The sequence below is a fragment of the Manihot esculenta genome, chromosome 14 (genome assembly GCF_001659605.2).
Source record: "Manihot esculenta cultivar AM560-2 chromosome 14, M.esculenta_v8, whole genome shotgun sequence".
Classification (NCBI taxonomy): Eukaryota; Viridiplantae; Streptophyta; class Magnoliopsida; order Malpighiales; family Euphorbiaceae; genus Manihot; species Manihot esculenta.
The window spans coordinates 20,747,650-20,764,719 of NC_035174.2; the positions used below are offsets into that span (position 1 = coordinate 20,747,650).

The 17,070-nt window shown below is 33.2% G+C and overlaps 1 protein-coding gene across 6 annotated transcripts; it reads left to right on the plus strand.

Annotated features, from left to right (window-relative positions):
• The first annotated feature begins 1,167 nt into the window (after positions 1 to 1,167).
• LOC110607306 (NADPH:adrenodoxin oxidoreductase, mitochondrial) lies at positions 1,168 to 13,188 on the plus strand. 6 transcript variants are annotated; one of them, XM_043950428.1, is made up of 15 exons: positions 1,168 to 1,884; positions 3,167 to 3,240; positions 6,211 to 6,350; positions 6,443 to 6,547; positions 6,930 to 7,043; positions 7,167 to 7,220; positions 7,366 to 7,482; positions 7,814 to 7,923; positions 8,010 to 8,083; positions 8,535 to 8,596; positions 11,161 to 11,353; positions 11,728 to 11,788; positions 12,080 to 12,147; positions 12,594 to 12,739; positions 12,819 to 13,188. In XM_043950428.1, exons 3-15 carry the CDS (start codon positions 6,231 to 6,233, stop codon positions 13,050 to 13,052), a joined length of 1,458 nt encoding a protein of 485 aa, XP_043806363.1. In that variant the 5' UTR covers positions 1,168 to 1,884; positions 3,167 to 3,240; positions 6,211 to 6,230; the 3' UTR covers positions 13,053 to 13,188. The 6 variants fall into 6 exon arrangements, with proteins under 6 accessions (XP_043806363.1, XP_021602084.1, XP_043806362.1 ...); XM_021746392.2 differs by lacking the exon at positions 3,167 to 3,240; XM_043950427.1 differs by lacking the exon at positions 3,167 to 3,240 and having other exon boundaries at positions 6,217 to 6,350.
• Positions 13,189 to 17,070: the final 3,882 nt, after the last annotated feature.

Consider the following 17,070-nt stretch of genomic DNA (forward strand, 5'->3'; position numbering starts at 1 on the left):
TTGTGTATGAGGTATCCCTTTTATTACATGATCAAAAATGTTTTATAATGTTCATGAAAGCCAACTCATCTCATGTTGTATCGCCCGCTGGGGCATTGATGAGATCCCACAGAGGGATCACGATTATGATTATGACTATGTACATGTATGTTCAGGTTGAGTTGGATGTTTGAAGGAAAAGTTTTAAATTTTTATGCATGTTGTTGATCATGTATGAGATTATACAGGTTTACAGGTTATATGTCAGGCTTGCTACGGGTCCCGGCGGCCTTAAGCCGATCTGGATCCTAGCGCCGGTAGCGGTCCGATTTTCGGGTCGTTACACTCTTGACCTCCCAAATTATATGAAAATTTTCAAGATGTTTAACTTGATGGATCTATTTCAGTATAACACTGCTGATGACAACTCGAGATCGAGTTCTTAATAAGTGAAAGAGAATGATGTAGGACAATTAGTTTTGGATTTTATGGCAGATTTAAACTATACTTAATTTTTACTGCCGACGTCCATTGGATGCCCACAATAGCTTTTCGAGAAGAGAATTTCGAGACGCATAACTTTCAAAAGTGTAACAAAGGCCAATGGCCAATCAGAAAGTTCTAGACGAAAATTCTATCATTTAGGAGATCAATTTTATATTTTAATGATTTTTTTTAGATTTTTTCATAATTTTTCATATAAGAGTTTTTGTCATTTTCTTGACTAATGAAAAGACTTTTCAATTTTTGAGAATTTAATAGGAAATTTTAACTTTTAACCTTTTATTTTCTGAATTTTATCTTAATAAAATATTATTAATTAAAACTTTCGATAGAATCTAAATAATCCTATTTCACTTCAATTAAGTTCTGATCTAATAGAATTTTATTGCTCTCACCATAATTATAATTATACCATGATCTAGAATATCCTTTAAAATCATAAAGGCGGGTCTCATTTCTTCTGAGTAAAAGATTCTCCAAAAATGGATGGAAAAATTCTATAGTCAATAAATATAAAAGTGGGAGATATTTTAATTTATTTTGAAAAATATAGGAATTATTTTATAAATAATAAGAATATTTAGAAATTAAATTATAAATTACTCTTCTAAAATTCCTAAATTAAAAGAAAAAAAAAAAAAATATATATATATATATATATACAATTCAATTCCTACCCTCCTATTTTCACTAATTTTTAACTACTGGGTTTAGGGCTTTGAAGAAGAAGAGGAAAAAGAAAGAAGCGATCAATCTGAAAATTTTCCAGGAGAAACCAGCTCTTTTATCCCTCCTGCGTTCTGTCCGAAGATCACCAAAACGGTGTCACATAAGTGAAACACAGTATCTGGAGTCTAGTCAGTCTACCGTTTTCCCTCATCGGCACCCCACGACACCATCTTCTTCCTAAAACCAGACCGTAACGAGCTAAACCCCGCGCCATCCACCACCAGTCCCTCCATCTCCACCGAATCGCCCACACACCCACCGCGGCGTTTCCCCAATTTCTTCTCACTAAACCCAACTCTCACAGCACCTAAAACCAGCTGCTCCCTTCGGTTTCGTGTCCCAACAGACGGTGGCCACCAACGATCTTAGCAGGCGGTCGAGCACTCCAGCTACGACACCCAGAAATAGAGCCATCGAAACCCATTTCCTGCTTTCTTCTCCATTTCACTTCCAGAATCCAGCTCATTCACGTGTTGTTTCGGTTCATCCTGCGACAACAAATCCTTCTATTGAATCAGACTGGCTGAGACTCAGGCGTCCCTCCTTTGACGGCGCCAACCAAATCCATCAACAGCCGACGCAGAGCTCCCGATTCATTGCCAGACAGCAGGTTCACCGCAGCGGAGACATTCTCATCCAGCTGTGCGCCAGCCCAGAATTGGGGGTTCAAAGGTTATATTACTTTTTCTAATTTAATTTACGATTTATTTATGCCTTTTACGAATAAATGTAAACCCCATATGTTGATTCTGATTGTTCTTGACTTGGAGAAATATTGACGGTTATTCGATGGGTTATACTGGAAATTTCATCTCTGTTATTGTGTAGTCGATTTGATGCAGTTTGAGAAGTTATCCTCCATTCAATCAGAATCTATTTACTGTTTCTTGTTTATGCTTTGATGATTCGTTTAGTCCTATACCCTGTGTTATAGTGATGATTAAAGGGGACTGATATTCGTGATGAGAGTTCCTGCTTGATATTTGTGTTTTGGGAGTGTTTGAAGAATCGATTGTTTGGGTGTTTCAGTTTTACTCGTGTTGATATTGTCAGTGATTATGTACTAGATGCGTTAATGGCATGGCTTTACTGTAATTTTCAATTCATTAGGACTGCTTCATAGGCTGTAACTTTTACTTTGGCTCATGACTTGCTTCTTTTGTTACTAAAGAATTGAAAATATAGTTCATTGAGGGGCCTCTTGAACTACTTTTATCGTATTCAAGCTGGATCTATAGTGCTTAACAATAAGTAATTCGAAGAGGGGCCCTCTTAGATTACCTATTGTGATTGTTTCTCAATGTAAAATTTAATGTTAAATAAATAAATTAATCATTTTATAAAATTATTTTAAATGTTGAAATATGTCCTTGAGTTTGTATTTTAAGCGAGGTTTGTTTCAAAATATATGAATGAGGATGATGATATGGAAGGGGGAAGATATTTATAATTGTTTGTGTGGGACAGGATGACATTTTTATGTGCAAGTTGTGTTATGTTGAAAGTGGGAAGCATCTCAGACTGAAAAAAAAAAAAGGAAAATGGGAAACATCCAATTTACAGGGAAGTTTTGCCAAATATTCGGCAGATTTGGAAGTAACAAGGTTTTTTTTTTAGAAAAAATAAATTAATTAAATTAATATGGGTTATGGTTTATTGTTAATTGAGCTAATGATGAGACTTTGGTTCATCAAGTAGGGGCTGTACTTATGAGTTGGAATCAATAGGTGATAATTCACGCGTATTTTTTGATTAGGGGCATAATTAGGAGGTATTAAATTAGAATCAATAATTATTTAATTTCCCTTTATATTTGTGTTGTTTGATTATTTATTATTTCAGCTTTTTTTAGGAAATAAAGTGTTTGTATATAATCCCTTCAAATAATTAAATTAATGTGGGTGTTAATTGTTTGTTAATTGAGTTGATGATGAGACTTTGGTTCATTGACTAGGGGGCCTGATTGATGAGTTAGACTCTCTAGCCTACAGTTAACACGTATTTTTCGATTAGGAGCCTAATTGAAAGGTATTAAATTAGAATTCATAATAATTTAATTTCCTTTTATAATTGTGTTTGCTTTTATTTATTTATTTATTATTTCAATGTTAATTAAAAATCTATTTGATTATGCACAAATTCATTATTTACTAAAAAGCTGAAATAATTAAATTAATATGGGTTATAGTTGATCATTAATTGAGCTGATGATAAGACTTTGGTTTATTGAGTAGAGGGCCCTACTGATGAACCAAACTCTCTAGGTAACAATTAATACATATTTTTCAATTAGGAGCTTAATTGAGATGTATGGAAATTGGAAACATAGTAATTTAATTTCGATAATAATTGTTTACCTTGTTTATGGTGTTTTAATAAATAACATCATGCATGCTTATGTTTCTAATAAAAATTGAATTAATATGAATTCGAGTTAATTGTTAATTTGAGTAGGGGGCTCTACTGACAAGTTAAACTCTTTAGGTAATAATGAACACGTTTGTTTTCAAATGGGGGCCAATGGGACTGAATAAATTCTTAAATTCATATTAATTCACTTAATAAAACATACTTTCTTTTTAATCAAATTTGATAAATTCATGCAATAGAATCACATTTTACTAGGGTTGAGCAGTTTTTGGCCAAAACCGAATTGGACTGCTGTTCAGTTGTATGGCTTGGTTCGGTTATTAATTTCTATTAATTTTGGTTTTTGGTTCGGTTCTGTTAATTAACAGATATTAATGAAAAACACCGAAGCGGTCATATATATATATATACATATATCTTAAGTTCAACCCAAGTTTCCTAGCAGCACCTCATTTTCATCAGATTTATCTGCCCCTCTCTTCACATTTTGGACGAAACCGTTCACCTCCACCCTCTGCCCTCTTTTGTTCTTCTTCTTGATTCTTTTTCTCACTGAGTCTTCTTCTTCTTCTTCTTCTTTGATATGCACAACCTTCCTCTCGAACCATCTTCTGCTCAACGGCGTGATGCTTCTGGGAGGTACATCAGGACATGCATAACCCTCCTCTTGTTTCGTGTGAGTGGCATGAAGTGAAGAAGAAATCACCACCCAAGATCCTATCGCTGGTTGCCAGTGCATCTTGCGAGCTGTCCATGCATTCGTGGGTTAATGCTTTGTTTTTTCTCTTTTTAACTTTACGGAGTTTATTTTTAGAAATTGATTGTTAAAGAAATCTGGGCTATGGGTAATGGGTTTATGCTTTTTAATTTGTTGGAGTTTATTTTCAATTATTGATTGTTAAAGAAATATGGTTATGGGTAATGGGTTTATGCTTTTCTTTTTCTTGGATTAATTTGCACATTGTTGTTACTTTTTTTTTTTTTTTTGAGAATCTTTGCCATTGAGATGAGGAAACTGGGAATAGTAAGGGTGAATTGCTGATTGTTTAAAGTTGTATATTGTTTGTTTGATTTTTAGATTGTTGAAATTAGGCAAATTGAAATTTGGTTGTAGGGATGGTGCAAATTGAAATTGAAATTTATTGTAATTAGGGATGGATTGAGATAATCTTCACAGATTCATTTTTTGTTTGGTTTGATAGTTGATAAACCTCATCAAGAACACTCAGGATAGGAGCAGATTTGAGATTAGGCAAATTGAAATTTCGTTTTTCTTTTAACCGAATCGAAAAAAAATCAGTTTGGTTCAATTCAGTTATACATTAATATCGGTTTAGTTCGATTTAGTTATTCATTAATATTGGTTTGGTTCGGTCTGAACTGATTGAATGCACGCTCCTACATTTTACATATAAACTATCTTATATGAAATTATGAATGTTGACTCTATTAAACATACCAAAAAATTAATGTCTTTTTAACCGGAAATTAATTCAGAATTACCTTTTAAAATAAATGGTAAACCAGTTTTCCAAAAATTCAAAAGGTATTTTCTTTAAATTTTTAACCTTTTAAATCCATTTTTAATAAATTGTGGTTTATATGCATCACCATGTAAAGTTATTATAAATAAGTAAATAAAAATTTCTCACTTTTCTCATCTTCTCTAAAATGTGGCTTTTACTTTTTACAATTTGATACAATGTTAAATTCCATCCTGTTTTCAATTTTAAGTAAAATTTAACTTTCCTGCATTATCTTTTGCATTTTAGATCCAATGCTAACAAATTTAATTTCAAAGTTTATTCTGCAAAAAGACTCAAGGTCCACCTTTTAATTTCCAGCGGAAATCATATTGCTTATCCAAATTCTTTTTTCAGAGTCTTCCTTCACTTTTAAATAAATTATCTCTTTCAGAACTCGTCCACTTATCAAATTTGGAAGCCCTCTTTTGTAAAAATATTTCATAATTGCATTTAGTCTTAAATTTGTCTTTCTCTAACGTACTACAATAAATAAAATAAAATAACTGGAGCTAAAACTCATGTTAGGTAGAATCAATTATTTACATATGTATATGATTCGCCTTAATAATGAAACATTTATGTGTTCTTCTAAACACTTTAATTTATTTCTAGTCAAATACAAGAAATCAATATCATAATTTAAACTCCGTTCAAAATTATTGATAATTAATTTATTATGACCACAACTTTAAATCCACCTGCCCTATTAGGGATGATGTAGGGTGCCTAACACTTTTCCTATGTGTATACAAATCCCGGACCTGGAATTCTAAAACAGAAGTGGTCTTTTTTTTTCTTTAAAATAAAAATCTCAAACTTAAATGGTTTTCTCTAATTTCCCTTAAAATTAGAGTGACGGCTCTTCACTTTCTACTTTAATGAGAATTCTGCTTCACGACCGTAGAAACCCTTGCGATAGTTGGTGCTTTTCTAATTAATTTCAGCTGCTTTATTGTTCATTTGCTTGTACCTTTAATGTTTAGTATTATTCTGAATCTCTTCGTGTTTTGCAAAGTTTGAATGAAAACCATAGCTCCACTGTGCTGCCTAAGACTCTGTTAGAACTCAATGTTTGCTCAATTTCTTGAAATTTACTTTTCAGGTAAAGGAAAGAAATAACAAATGTATCATGCAAATCATGCAAGGACATGGTTGTCAAGAAGCTTCTCAAATATATCCTCTCATCCTCTCCATGTTTGTGTAGTTGGTAGTGGACCAGCTGGCTTTTACACTGCTGAAAAAGTAAAGCTTTAAACAATATGTTATTGTTGGCTTAAAATAGTTGGGAACTTTTTTTATTGATATGATTGGTTGTGTTTAAATTGCAATATCAGATGCTGAAGGCACATCAAGGAGCAGAAGTTGATATCATAGATCGATTACCTACACCATTTGGATTAGTACGCTCTGGTGTTGCACCTGATCATCCTGAAACAAAGGTGTGATTTCTTTTTGATTATGTCTTGATTTTTTTCTCTAATGACTTTGTGTGAGTTTCCAAAATTTATTGGTTAGACTCAGAATTTATAGAGTAGGAATATCCCATTAAAAGCTAGTTTTTTGTCTGAAAACAAATAAGGTAAAAGGTTGAATGTTAAAGAGCTCAAAATTTTAAAATTTTTATTATAACCTTCTAGGTCATATAAAATCATTGGGAGTTTATTTTTCTGCCTTGCATTTTCTGGAGTGCTGTTTGGTTAATGATAATTTGCATTTTCATGTACCTTAAAATTTTCGGGATTTATGTAAATTTCTATTTTTCTTATTAGTTTTAAAAAAATTCTCTTATTTGAGCTTAGTTTATCAGAAAACCTGCAACAGATTGTGATAAATCAATTTTCAAGGGTTATGCAACATGAACGGTGCTCATTCCTTGGGAATGTCACTCTTGGCTCATCCATTTCTCTGGCTGAGCTTCGTGAACTGTATCATGTGGTAAGCTTTTCCCATCAATAATTTTGTATAGCTTATTTTGCTGAATACAATGCTTTGCAGTTACATGTTTGTTCTGTCTGCTACTTGGTAGGCTCGCTCACTCTTATAATTGCAATGAAACAGGTTGTACTTGCTTATGGTGCTGAAAGTGATAGAGACCTTGGCATTCCAGGAGAAGTATGTATCGTACAATTTTTTTCCCCTTAGTTATTTTAGAAGCATATGGATGCTCTCTATATATTAATTGCCATTGCTGAGATTGAGTGTAGCATTAATAAATGCATTTGACTACATGATGGTATGTATGTGCATGTTTTTGTAGGGTTTGTCAGAGATACACTCAGCTAGAGAATTTGTTTGGTGGTATAATGGGCACCCAGATTACAATAACCTTAGTCCTGATTTGAAGAGCACTGACACAGCTATTATTCTGGGCCAGGTTATTATCATTATTAATGAGTTGTTACCTAATGTCAAGACTAACGATATTATAATTTAATTGTAGCAGGTGGCATTAAGTCATTTAGTGTTGGATTGCACTTTTATAATGTTGTTGATTTATTCAAATGGATAATATATCTCATACTATAAGGTGTTAATGCCAAGTTTCTCTTACATATGTAAGAGATGAGCAAATTAGAATCCAAAGAATGTGGCAAGTTCTGTTTTTCCTTGTGCCTGAGCATTCATGTAATGCAACTAGTATCAAGGGATAGTTACCAGATATATGTGATGCTTGAAAGTAACAGTCAACTTTGCTTATTTCTCAGGGAAATGTAGCCCTTGATTGTGCTCGCATCCTTTTACGGTCAACAATAGAATTGGCAACAACTGATATTGCTAGCCATGCTTTGGCTGCTCTCAATCAAAGCTCTATAAGGTGGTTTTTTTTTTTTCCCATCTGATGTTGACTAGATAGATTTGTTGCTATGATTAAATACATTTAACTATATAAATATATCTCAGGAAGGTTTATATTGTTGGAAGACGTGGCCCAGTGCAAGCCGCTTGTACTGCGAAAGAGCTGCGTGAAGTTCTAGGTAGTTTCTAGCATCTTGTAAATTTTTTTATGTTTACATCTATCACTCGCATTTTGCAATGGTACTTTGTGTTGTTTAACTAGTGAAATGAGCATATTGATCATTTACCCACACAAAAAAGAGGGGGGTTGGGTAAGGAATGAATGAATACATGTGTATATTTGTAATACTATATATCTCCACCACTAAAACCAATTTCTGCATCCACCTCTGCTTTCAACGCATGCATATGGTTTGATTGTTTTCACGGTGTGAAAATTAGCAGGTATTTTATTTCATTTGAAAACTTGTGTTTAACTCTTTTTCTTTTTTTGTTATATATATTGATTATTTCTATATGTATATCTATCTATCAATCTATATATATTTTTTAATTTGGCTGTATTTGTTATTCAGGTTTCTGGTTGTCTTTTTACTTTCTGAATATCACTTCTGGTGCAATTTATTGCAGGCATTAAAGATTTGTGTATTCACATCAAGGAGGTTGACTTGTTGAAAAGCTCTGAAGATGAGGTATGTGTAAACCCAAGCATCTCATTTGGTTACAGGACACACACACACACACACACACACACACATATTTATTGAAGATCATTGGTTGATAGGTTCAGTTTGGTAATTTTTCCCCCATTTATACAACTTTTCTGCAATTCAAAATAATGTGCAAAATATTGACATTTCCAGTTGAAATGATTGTGAACCACATAAATCCATCATCTGTTCATCAGATTTTTTAGTGTGTTGAATTTTTATGGAGAGATCCTACTACTCATCCATTATACAGTATACCCATGGTTCATTGAAGGCTAATTGAGGATTTGATCTTGTTCATAGAAGTACACATGCAAGGAAGTTAAATGTGTACTTAACAATGAAAATGTCAAAGGCCCTTAGCAGACACCTTAGGCATTCCTAGATTGAAAATTTTACTCCACATGCTGTCTGTTATTTTGTCTCTTGTGTTTCAAGGAGGGCAATTTATTTGCATTGATGTATGTCTTACTGTATTTTTTATTGGAAAAAGGTTCAAATTAGCCCTTGAACTTTTGATCGAAGTCTAAATAAGCCCAATTTCTATCCTTTTGGCCAAATAAATTCTTAAACTTTATCTTTAAGGCCAAGTAAGTCCTGACCTAATAAAATATTATTTTTTAATAATGAAATATTATTTTTTTTAAGGCTAAGTAAGTCTTGACCTAATAAAATACTATTTTTAATAATAAAATATTATTTTTTAATAATAAAGAAATCTCTATTTCATAATTTTTGTCCATTTTACTTCTTCACATGTTAAGAAAGATAACTTTTTTTATTAACTTTCCAATTATACCCATCTTAAAGATATTACATTTTATTAAATAGTAAGAGATGTTTTAACAGATTAATGAGAGGTTGATTTTGAAAGAATTTTTTTTTTAACAAAAATAAGATAAAATTAAACAGGGTTATAATTTTTATTTGGCAAAAAAATATTAGATTGGGCTTATTTGGACTTTGATCAAAAGTTCAAGGGCTGATTTGGACCTCTTTGCCTTTATTTTTTTTTGGTACGTTGGAAATTACTAGAGGAGAAGGTTTGAACCATGACCTCTTAGCTGTAGGAGGCTGACAGGCAGTTATAATGTATTACTATTAATGATATAAGTTTCCAAACTAAAAATTATTGCGTGCCCACATAAATGAAATAAAATATTTATAGCATATGTGATTATGTTTTATTGTAATATATGATGAATCTAAGCCTATGTTTGGATATGTGGAAAGGGGAAAAGGGAAAAGGGAGGTAAGAAAATAAGCGATGGAAAATAAATTGAGAGTACCACTTCCCATTACAAGGGGAAGGAAAATAAAGTTTATTTTACTGCTGTCATTTGCTCTCCAATTTGGGGAGAAAAAAGGGTACTTTAATTAATGAATTTACATCTGTACAGTTATTTTTTCATTTTAACTTCCAAATAATTTATAAAATTTAGAGTAAATAGTAATTTAAGTAGATATTACTATTTTCTTTCTACCCTTTCCTCTTTCCAAACAAGGAAAAATACATTTAACTTTCAAATAATTTATAAAATTGAGAGTAAATAGTAATTTAAGTAGATATTACTATTTTCTTTCTACCCTCTCCTCTTTCCAAACAAGGAAAAGAACACCATATTTTCTTTCCTTTTATTCCTTCTATTTCCAAACATAAGGAGGGAAAATAAAGCATGGGAAATAAATGGCATAAATAAATAATTTGATTGCATATGAAAGCAGTTTATATCAGTTTAAAGTATATTTTATTTTTAATGCATTTAAATCAACTGTGTTTAAATATTTGGAAGATTTCACAACAAAATTGAACTGTCTTAATTCCTAAACCAAACTACAGTAAACTGTAAAATTTAATATTCTGATTTGGTTCAATATTTTGGACTGAAAATGGACCACTTGCTAGAAATTGATTAAAAATGACAGAATTGATAAACTTGCTTAACCAATTTACTAATTAGCCAGTATAAAAAATTAAAAAAAGAAAAACAAAATCTGAAATTGATTAACTGAACTGAGGGCCTCTTGAGTGGATGTGTATCACCCATTTATGTAATTGATAAAATCCACTTATGATGGAAGAATTGGTGAAGCTTTTCCTAGGAAAATGATGAGTGATGATATGTTGGTCATTAATACTTGGTACAGTCAAACAATCCCTGGCATCAGCTTAATCAAGGTTGTAAAATTATCAAATCAATTAAACTATGACTTATGTCCCTTTTCTTCTTATTTTGTTGTTTTGACTTTGCTATTGGAACTGCTATTAAGAAATCACTTTGAATATGTTAATTGAAAAACATTAGTAATTATTTTTAAGTTAAAAACATGACATATTTTAGCCATAATAATGCTTGAGCAGTTAAACAATTTCCAACCACTTTCCAGTAGAAATTAAAATGCTCCTTTTCCGAATTGCAGTTGTAATCCTCAATCCCAAGCAGGCTCTAAATAGCTGGCTTCTGTCTCTGTTTTCTGTTTACCTCCTGCCATTTTTAGTATCTTGTATTGATGTTTTACCGATTCATTATTGTCTCTTAATGAAGGAAGTGTTGAAAAACAATCGAATTCAGAGGAGGGTTTATGAGTTGCTCTCTAAGGCTGTCACCTCAGGACGTTCCCATCCCAGTTCTGGGCAACGAGAACTTCATTTTGTTTTCTTCCGACAACCCACTTGGTTTTTCGATTCAGGAACTGGCCATGTTGCTGGAGTGCACTTTGAGAAGACAGTGCTTAGAGGTACTCTCTCTGAATGGTTCTTATGGATTGGTGCTCGTATAGGTTCCTTCACTTGTACTTGTTGGATTTTACTGTCTTGTAGTTGTAACATGCTGTGCTGTGACCAAACTTCTGACTTAGCATTTTATGCACAAGCTGCTTTTCTGATAAATCATCATGTAATAATCAAAATGGTATGGAGCAACTAGACCAACTGTTGCAATCCAGGAAGCCTGTTTTTATTGTTTCTTTTGTTTCTTTTTGGAAAATCTAATTCTTCTTCTGTGAAATTGATGGGCTTGTTTTAAGTGTCGTGAGCAATAAAAACTTAATGACATGCGTTGAATTTTGGTGTCAAAATACTAGTACTTCGCTCATTTTCTATGATGCTGCAGGTGTTGGCCCTGGAAAACGGGTTGCTGTAGGTACTGGGCAATTTGAGGACCTTGACTGTGGGTAATATATTTTACCAGAATCAGTTGGTATTTTTCAATATTGCTGTTTCTAGATCCATTTCTTGATTATATTATAGAATTGTCTCCACTTCACATCATACTGTACTGCAAGGACTAAGGAAGATGTGGTTTCTACAATCAAAACCCTATTCTTTTGGATATAGTCAACAGTTAGTTTTGTTTTACGGATGAAGTCCTATGCGAATTGGAAAATTTAACCGAGATTTGTGAAGCTAGATTTCTGGCATGCTCTACTGATTACATTGTTCAACTCTACTCTTTCTATTTGTAGGATGGTGCTAAAGAGCATTGGTTACAAATCAGTACCTGTTGATGGTTTACCCCTTGATCATCAGAAAGGTAATTAGAAAAGGGAGAATTCTCTCTGCCATAGCATGAGGACTCTCTGTATTTATCTGTTTATGAGTTGCAGTTTGGTGTCTCCAAGAATGCATTTTAAGCTTATATTTTGGCTAACCTGTTCTTCAAACCATCCTTGTGATTTCTTCCAAAGATACTGTACAGAGAATTCAACTCATCATGGATTCAAAGTTTTGAGAAGAAACTTCAAACGCACTATAAAATAAGAACTGTGCTGTTTACTTTTCCATTTGAATCAATGCATCCAATTCTATGTTTTCAAGTTCAGACAGATTGAGGGCATTTGCATATTTACTGATTAAGCCTTATTTTCCGTCAAAACCATCTGGAAGACACCTCTATCACTCATGGTTCCGAGTGTACTGTACTGTACTGTACTGCATAAAATTTAATGCTCACTCTTAATCACATGGCCTCTTTCCCAGGTGTGGTTGCAAATGTTGGCGGACGTGTTCTTACGGATGCTTTGGGAGATCAATCATTTCTTGAAAAAGGTTTGTATGTATGCGGGTGGTTGAAGAGAGGACCAACTGGAATTATTGCTACAAACCTTTACTGCGCGGAAGAAACTGTAAGTTTCTGTTGGATGTTGTAGTTTTGGAAACTTAATTTTCATTAGCAAAATGGTGATTGAGCAAATGACACAATAGGTTGCTAGCATATCTCAAGACCTTGAACAAGGAATGCTTGCAGCTGTGACTAGTTTACCAAAGCCTGGCAGAGAGGGACTCCTTCAGTTACTTGATGACAGAAATGTTAGAGTTGTTCCATTCAGTGGATGGGAAAAGATTGATTCTGAGGAAAGGAGACTTGGCAGCCTGAGAAACAAACCTAGAGAAAAATTAACCACATGGGAAGACTTGTTGAAAGTTGCCTCAGAATGATAGAAGTTCCTCTTCGGAGTTTATATTTTGTACTTGCATAAGATTAAAAGAACAAATTGAAACTAAGTTACATATTTCAATGGTTAGGTCCATTCTTTAGACCGTTATATTGGGAAGAATTATTTTGTTTCTTGCAGATATTTTCATTATTTTTTTTCAGACAATAATTTTGATAACAATGTTACAAAAATAAAAGATGTTAATAAATTTATATGTAAAGAGTTTAGAAGTATTTATAAGATTTTTAAAGCGGCTAAAATAATTATTTTAAAAAGAGGAAGTAACTTTTCATAAAAGATAATTTAAAATTTTTTATTAATTAAGAAAATATTTTTAATTGATGTTTTGAATGCTATAAAAGTTAATCAAGTTAAAAAAGTCAGAATATTTTTTTTTCTTTTAAAAAAATTTTCTTGAAATAAACGAAGCTTTAAAGAGAATAATTTTCTTCTCAGTTTGTTGTAATAGTTATAGAATCACTTATGTTGAAGCTAACTAATAGCTGATAGTATTTAAACAGACCGTTGAATGTAATTAATAGCTGATCACATATAAACAGCTAAGTGTTTGGTAAATTCTTAAAAAGATATAAAGCCTATCAGCTGTCGAATTAGTTTTATAATTAAAGTTATTTTAGTTTTATAATTAAAGTTATTTTTCATTAGTTAATAGTGGTTTTAACTTATTTTTTATTTGGATTACAACTTATTTTTTATTTGGATTACATTGTATTATATTTTTAAAATTTATTAGTTATAACATTTTAAAATGAAAAATTCGTTACCATCAAAATGAGATAAACTTATAAAATGAAAATTATATGCGGGAAGTATAAGAAAAATAAGGAAATAAGTATATGGAGACGCACGATCGCGTAATGCTGTTAAATTTAAATCAATTTTATTATTTTAATATTTTAAGGGATTTGTTTTAAATTAATGTATTAGAAAGGAGATTTCTTTAAAATAATTTAGAAAAATAATTTTTAATGTAATATATGTTTGATTATTTGACTAGATACCATTTTTATATTATAATTATACATCCCTACAATAGAATTAGGGTTTGTAGACTATAAAAACACCCTTAAAGTGGCAGTCACAATTAGCCAAGGAATGCATAAAGATGATGTTATGAACAATATCTGACTCTTCTCCTATAATAATTTATCAAGCTTTAACTTTGTGACGTTTTAAATATGGATCTCCTCCATGTTTAGTTAACTTATCAAGAATTTTTTGTGGCATTATCGAGGCTGGAATCGTTTAATTATCTATATTTCTAATCACATTTGTTGGTTAGGGGTGTTGTAGAGCAACATTCACTCCATTATCTATGTTTCTAATAACATTTATTGGTTAGGGGTGTAGTAGAGCAACATTCTAGAATATATCTTTGTTTTGTTCTTTATTAAATTGTGTGACAGTATTTGATCACATGTTGGTCTTGGGTTCCGCATTACCCCATGAGTCTATAGTAGTAAAGAATTAATTTGCTTGGCTAAAAGCTAAATTCATCCAAAACCACTTCATCTCCTAATCTATTAGAATTCTTCAAAAACTTATTACAGTCTGTTCCAAGAGAAGAATTCTTGGGTTCCGCATCACCCATCAGTCTATATTAATAAAGAATTAATTTGCATGGCTAAAAAGTCAAATTCATCCAAAACCACTTCATTTCCTAATCTATCAGAATTCTTCAAAAACTTATTACAGTCTGTCCAAGAGAAGAATTAAAGAAACAATTATGCATTGCATTAGGAGATATGGACAGATCTGCCAACTGAAAAGTAAGGGCAGAATGCTCCAGCTCAAAAGCCAAAGGAGAATGTTCAAAATCAAGACAGGATGAAAGATGACTCAGAGGATGATCAAGAGATTCCATCCACCAATATGAATAGCCATGCGATGTAGATAATTGTCAAGTTTTTCTTTCAAAATATTTTTGAGTGCGTTTACATTTTGTGAAGTCCTTGTAAGTGTTTGAAATGTATTTGTACAATTACTACTATCAATAAAATTTTCAAATCTATGGTCTTAAAGTGGCTTGAAACTCAAATAGATAAACTAGGTGAAAGAATTTGACAACTCTGAGATGATGTTATATGGATTGCTAAGCAAGAAAACCTTCCCGTAGAAGAATTATTGGGAGAAAAAGATTTATTGGGAGAACCTTTTGACAAGTTCGATTATTGGATATACTATTCCAAGCCATCGTCTGCATATATCCCACTTTCTGAAATCAAGCCAACTGGTTAGATACTGCACCTGAATTACCAAGACGACACTGTAAAATTTTTCTGAAAATATATGTCTAGTTTTATTAAAGATGTTGTGCAAAACTACTTTTAATAGATCTTACTAATAAGCAAGAAGTATTAGTTTTCAAACGAGAATTAGTAAGTGATGGGTCTGAATTATTTGAGAATCATCTAGAAACTCATAATCAGTATTGTGACTGTAGAGAGCATCAGATAATTTAAGCTTTGTTTTTATTATAAAATTTTTAGATAGTTTAATTAGAGATAATAATTTTTAATCTAATAATCTTGCGCTAGCTTCCCCTATTGGTATCAGAGCCTGGTTGGAGAAGGTCTATCCATATTGTAACGACCCGGAAACCGGACCGCTACCGGCGTTAGGATCCAGATCGACTTAAGGTCGCCGGGACCCGTAGCAAGCCTAACATACATCCTGTGAACCTGTTTAATCCCATACATGATCAACAACATACATAAAAATTTTAAACTTTTTCTTTTTCATCCATCAACCAAACTCAACCTGTGCATGCACCATACATAATCATGAACATTAACCCACCTTGGAGACCTCATCAATGCTCCAATGGGGTGACATAACATGCATCAAGTTTGGTTAAACATAACTATCAATAAAAAGATCATGTACTCATGAAGGGATTACAACATACTATGGTCAAGCACCACTCTATCCTTAAGTCCATCATCTCATTACATTTCTACACTGTACTAATACATTACATCATATTCATGTCCACTTCTAACTAATACAATAACATAACTCTACTCCTGCTGACTTCCTGGTCTACCCTGTACCTGCAAACCTGGGGGTCAAGGGAGAGGGGTGAGCTATAAAGCCCAGTGAGCAGAATAATAAAAACATTATATTAACATTTCATGCTTTCATGGAATGCATCACATTATAAACATATCACATCAAGGATGAACTTGTCACCAGTAGCCCTCTACATATCCAATATTGCCAGAACGTAGAATGGGTCCTGGTCTTTCTCTTACATAGCATAACATAACATTCCAATGTGCCAGAACGTAGAATGGGTCCTGGTCTTTCTCTTACATAGTGCCAGCGAACGTAGAATGGGTCCCACTGGTCTTTCATTCCATACCGTACATATCATATCGTCACATCATAGGTCGAGGGCTATGGATCATCCAACGTTCATCCACATTAACAAAAAAATATGCAATGCAACGTATTCGTGAGTTCTAATGCAAACAACCTAGTATATCTCATGGCATTAATGATGCGTGAATCATGCTAAAATGTCCATTATTTGTTTTAAAATGTACTGAGTTATTCCACTCACCTCTGGATAGCTCTGACCAGACACTGGAGCAGCTGACTCACTGCTGGGGTCCTCGGTTCCTCGGGTCCGAACCTACACAGGTGGACTCAAATGAGGGACCAAACATACATGAACATAACTCTAAACTACTCCCCAAAAACCCCCTAGAACATAATGAAACAATCATAGAAAAACATGCAATGGAGGGCTGGACAGGGCACTTTCGGCGGCAGGTTCGGCGGCCGAAAGTCCCTTCAGAGCCGAAAATCAGGCAGGTTCGGCGGCACCTTCGGCGGCCGAAACTCCCAGACAGAGACGAAACTCATGCATGTTCGGCGGCACTTTCGGCGGCCGAAACTGCCCTCCAGAGACGAAAGTCCTCTTTCGGGGGCAGGCTTCGGCAGTCGAAGGCTGCCTCCACAAGCGGGTTCGGCGGCTGAAAGTTCTTTCGGCG